The sequence below is a fragment of the Hevea brasiliensis genome, chromosome 2, assembly GCF_030052815.1.
Source record: "Hevea brasiliensis isolate MT/VB/25A 57/8 chromosome 2, ASM3005281v1, whole genome shotgun sequence".
NCBI lineage: Eukaryota > Viridiplantae > Streptophyta > Magnoliopsida > Malpighiales > Euphorbiaceae > Hevea > Hevea brasiliensis.
The window spans coordinates 112,362,367-112,366,609 of record NC_079494.1 but is presented as its reverse complement, the minus strand read 5'-3'; the positions used below and the strand labels follow the sequence as shown (position 1 = coordinate 112,366,609).

Genomic DNA, 4,243 nt, shown 5'->3' with positions numbered 1-4,243 from the left:
TAAATAGTTCAATTTATGATCGGACTCTCTCTATTTATTTTCTTGAAATTGGGCTACTTCTATAGTTTTAAGGTTTGGATTAGAATAGTTAGACTTACTACGGATTTTTGGAGCTTTATACTGATCCAAGTTCTAGTGTCGGTTCGGCCTAAAAATCAGGTCGTGACAATTTATAGTCCCAACTGAAAGAGGAGGGAAGACCCATACCAAATGGGGGAAGGAGGGTCATCCCCTGCTCAAAGGGGCAGAAGACGATCGACTTAACTCGACAAAAGAGGAGACATAGTTTCTTAGAGAAAAAAAAGTAAAAAATTATAAAGGTCGGCTAGTTGATTTACATTTATTTAAATTTTTTAAATTATATGCAGAATTTTCTATTTTTTTATTCAATATATTTAATTTATATTTTCGTTGAAGTCAATAAATCTCATAAGATTGTCTTGGTTTGAACAGAGAGAAATTTTAATTCAGATTGAAAAAAAAAAGGCAAGTAAATTTCAAGGCTAACTTACAATTTCATTCAAAATGTATTCCATTTGTCTGAACTGTACATGTAAAATCTGTGCTTCTGCATGATTATCATTAGGGCCCATTTCATGATTATGTTGGGCCACATAAAGAAATGTCTGACAAAGGGCACAAGGAATAAATTGGGCTGTCCAATTGCGAACATTTCAATTAGGCCGATATTATCAAAACAAAGATATACTTAAAAAAAAAAAAACCCAAAATATTCCCATTCGAATTTTTATTTTCAACAATTCTACTAAAATGGGGATTCAAAAGATTGTAAAATCACATATGTGACTAATACGTGAGGATCCACGCTAAAAATTTGGCAAATGCTAATGCCTTAACTCAAGCCCGAGAGGAAAGGAATCCCAGTATAATTCAGCCACTCATTTCCTTGTATAAATGCCTCAACCGTAAACTGACTGGCTTCAGCTGAGCTATTGATGACCCTATAACCAGGCCATGTTACCCTGGCACTTGTATTGGATCCAGGACCTCTGTTCATATACTCTCCATAATAAAGGGTACTCAAGGCAAACGACTCATTCCATTCCAACCACCCTGCAGGATCTACCACATCATCAATATACGAACGAAGGAAAACTGTCCTGGAATACTCCTTCCACGGACGCCCAAGATATGTCTTGAAGGATGATTTTACTGGGATTAAATCAGCAGCAGCAGTGACCTTGGAGTTCAGGATAGAGATTCCAGTGTTCTGGTTAGGGTCTTCTCTACCTTGGGCAACAAATATATTTTTTTGGTTTTCGTTTGGTTTACGGGCATATAAGTTGCAGTTTTGGAATACCACGGCTGCATTGCCAAAAATGAAGTCGATAGTGCCATATATGTCACATTCGCGATAAAATTGTCTAAGGGAATGGACATAGAGGGTGTCTTGGTAGCCAACGAAGCTGCACTGGTAGAATGCTGACAGATCCGATCCACTCCTCAAGGCTACTGCTTGGTGCTTGCTAGGCCCTGCTGAGTTCTCAAAGGTGATGCCCTTGGCTATGAACCCGTTACCCACCACGGCTGCAAATAAATTAACAAAAACCACACGAATTAATTAATTTTTTTAGCAACTATATTTATAAAATTTTTACTCATTAACTCAGGATGACATAACTATAATATTAAAAAAAGAAAACATTGAAAAAGTCACCACTCTTTTTCTCCATGCATCAAGCATCAAGCCCTTCAATGCATCAAGCCCTTCAGTTAATTTGTTTGTTAATAATATAAGTTTGTCTAATAGCTTCATCCAACTAATTCAAATGCAGATGTTTACAAATTCAAGACACATGTTGTCGGATTATAACCTAAGCAATCTTAATTGGCTTTGAGTCGCTTATATAATATAGCTAATTTTGGCACCTATATGCGATTTTTATTTTGGGATTTTTCTATCAAAGTGTCCAATGACTGGACAAATCAGCTCCAGGATGCTATAATATACATATGTAGACAACATAGAAGCTTTTAACTACAAAAACTTCAATCCTAGTGAGTTGTGTTGTCCCTTTTAAAATTAGATAAATAACCATAAAAATTTTCGATAAACACAATGTGTCAGAACAAGACTCGAGCTTTTTTTTTTTTCAGAATAACCTCTGCCATCTCTCACAACTTAACACTTCAAAAAAATACAATGTCTTACCTTTCAATTTTTAAATAGCCATCTACTATTATTGCAAAACTAGCATCTAATATTAATTAAGTTTTTCCAGTTTATCATAATTAACACCAAATAAATGCACAAAAAAAAAAAACTACATGTGATTTGATCGGATCAATAAATTGCTAACCATAGAAAAGATTTTCTTTATCTAAATTCGATTTATTATAGATTCAAGAGATTTACTTATTAAATATATGAATTTTATTAAATATATAAATTTTATGTACTTATATTTTATTATTATAATAATCAGATTTAGGTAAAAACACAAAAAAGGAAAGATTACCAAAGAAACGGCAACAAAATAAAATTTATTCTATATTCACTCACCGACAGTTGCTGATCGGAAAGTAGTCCATCCATCACCCACGCTTCTATTAGCTTTAACCACTGTATTTCCAATCCCATCTCCAACGAACATCAGCATCTTCTTCTTCTTATCCACATCCACATTCTCAAAATAAGCCCCGGCCTTTATATATATCACAAACCTGAACAGGAAGATTGTTTTCGTGCACTTTTATACATATATTGTAATAAAGATTTAAGTACTGTTAGAGAATAGTATAGCACACCTTGTGGTGCTAGAGTTCGGAGCTGCGGCCACAGCCTCTCCAATAGTAGTGAAGTTTCCGGTGCCGTCTTTAGCCACTACTAAGTTAAATTTTGTTGCATTCAACGGAGCCTGCAAAAGTTTACTATCTTTCGAAGACAACCATGATGGGAACCCGTGTTTCATCTTTCCGTACTCGGGGAAAACCTCGGACTTGGATCTGTTAACGCCTGGGATTTTCTTGAGCATGACTAGAGAGTTACTTACGTGGCGGGATATACTATACAAGCTAGTCTTGATTGTTTTCCTCACATTTCCATTACTATAAGCAAACCCATCAAGGCAAGTGTACTGATTCGTCATTGCAGCGCTTAACAGAGTCTGCAACTCGTGGTAATGTTTGGAGGGTGATGTCTTGGGGGAGAGATCAGAAAGTGCTAATCTGAGCTCATCAATGGTGTCAGTGAAGAGTTCTAGGCAGTCATTGAGAGCTATATTTTCAATTTTGTCTGGCTTTCTAAGCTCGTTTCTAATGCTGCTGCAGTTGGAGGAGGAGACTCCAACATCATAAACTGTGCGGTTTATGGTGGCGGAGATGAATTCTGGGAGTGACTTGGAAGTGAGATCTGGGAGGCTTAGGAGAGTTGAGACGCAAAGTTGAGGGTATAGTGTGCCTTCACATGCCGAGTGGGCAATTTGGAAGTGTTTATGGATATGTAAATGTGGGATTTCTGTAGTCTTTGAACTTCTTTTGAGAGGCTGTGTTAGTAGTATCAAGGCAAGGAGTGAAATGGGCAACAGAGTGCTCAAGCATTTACTTCTTCCTCTCGGAACATACATTGTGGAGAAACGTATGAGAGACTGAGACAAGGGACAATGAGAGGACAAGAGAGATTTGAAGTTTGGGGAGACAAAAGGTTACAGTTAAATAGTTGGCCGATGCCTATTTCTCGCAAGTCTAAAGGACAGCAGGTTGCGTCTGGGCCTGGAGGCCGGAGGGTAACAGTGTCCTGGATCTGGAGATTGCACGCGAAGCAAGTGCTGGACCAGGAGCCTATTTTGATTTGAAGGATAGGATTCTGGAGTTTACAGATTAAATTAATAAATGACTGGGATTATGGCTGTGATTTGCAGTTTTATCATAATGAATGTGCATAACATTACCTGATCACTGACGGGACATAAGCATTCCCTAACTCATGTTTGTGACATAATTTTTGTCTGATATTGAAATGAATTTAGGTGCAGAGCATTTAATTATTACATAGAATCCAATCATCAGTAAAACTGCCAGTTAGCTCTGATTTCACTACTATAATAACTGACGTTTTACTCGTTAAATCCAATCTAAGTAGAATTTTCCTATGTCCCTGTCAGCATCATGAAGCCCTTGCCATATACTGTTTCTTTACGAGTAGACGGACAACAATATATCATGAACAATCAGTTTTGCTCGATGCGTTTGGTTTTAAGCTAATTATATAAATAACTCTCTA

At 36.9% G+C, this 4,243-nt stretch overlaps 1 protein-coding gene across 1 annotated transcript; it reads right to left on the bottom strand.

Moving 5' to 3' along the window:
* Positions 1-650: 650 nt before the first annotated feature.
* LOC110659275 (pectinesterase) lies at positions 651-3,811 on the bottom strand. Its single transcript, XM_021817154.2, has 3 exons — positions 2,770-3,811; positions 2,525-2,685; positions 651-1,548 (listed from the first exon to the last, which is right to left on the bottom strand). The coding sequence occupies exons 1-3, from the start codon at positions 3,585-3,587 to the stop codon at positions 854-856; spliced, it is 1,674 nt and encodes a 557-aa protein (XP_021672846.2). The 5' UTR covers positions 3,588-3,811; the 3' UTR covers positions 651-853.
* Positions 3,812-4,243: the final 432 nt, after the last annotated feature.

Coding starts and splice junctions, on each gene's coding strand:
- LOC110659275 (XM_021817154.2), bottom strand. CDS start 3,587: ATGTATGTTCCGAGAGGAAGAAGTAAATGCTTGAGCACTCTGTTGCCC. Junction 2,686..2,769: donor CCGAACTCTAGCACCACAAG/GTGTGCTATACT, acceptor CTTCCTGTTCAG/GTTTGTGATATATATAAAGG. Junction 1,549..2,524: donor TTTCCGATCAGCAACTGTCG/GTGAGTGAATAT, acceptor ATTTATTTGCAG/CCGTGGTGGGTAACGGGTTC.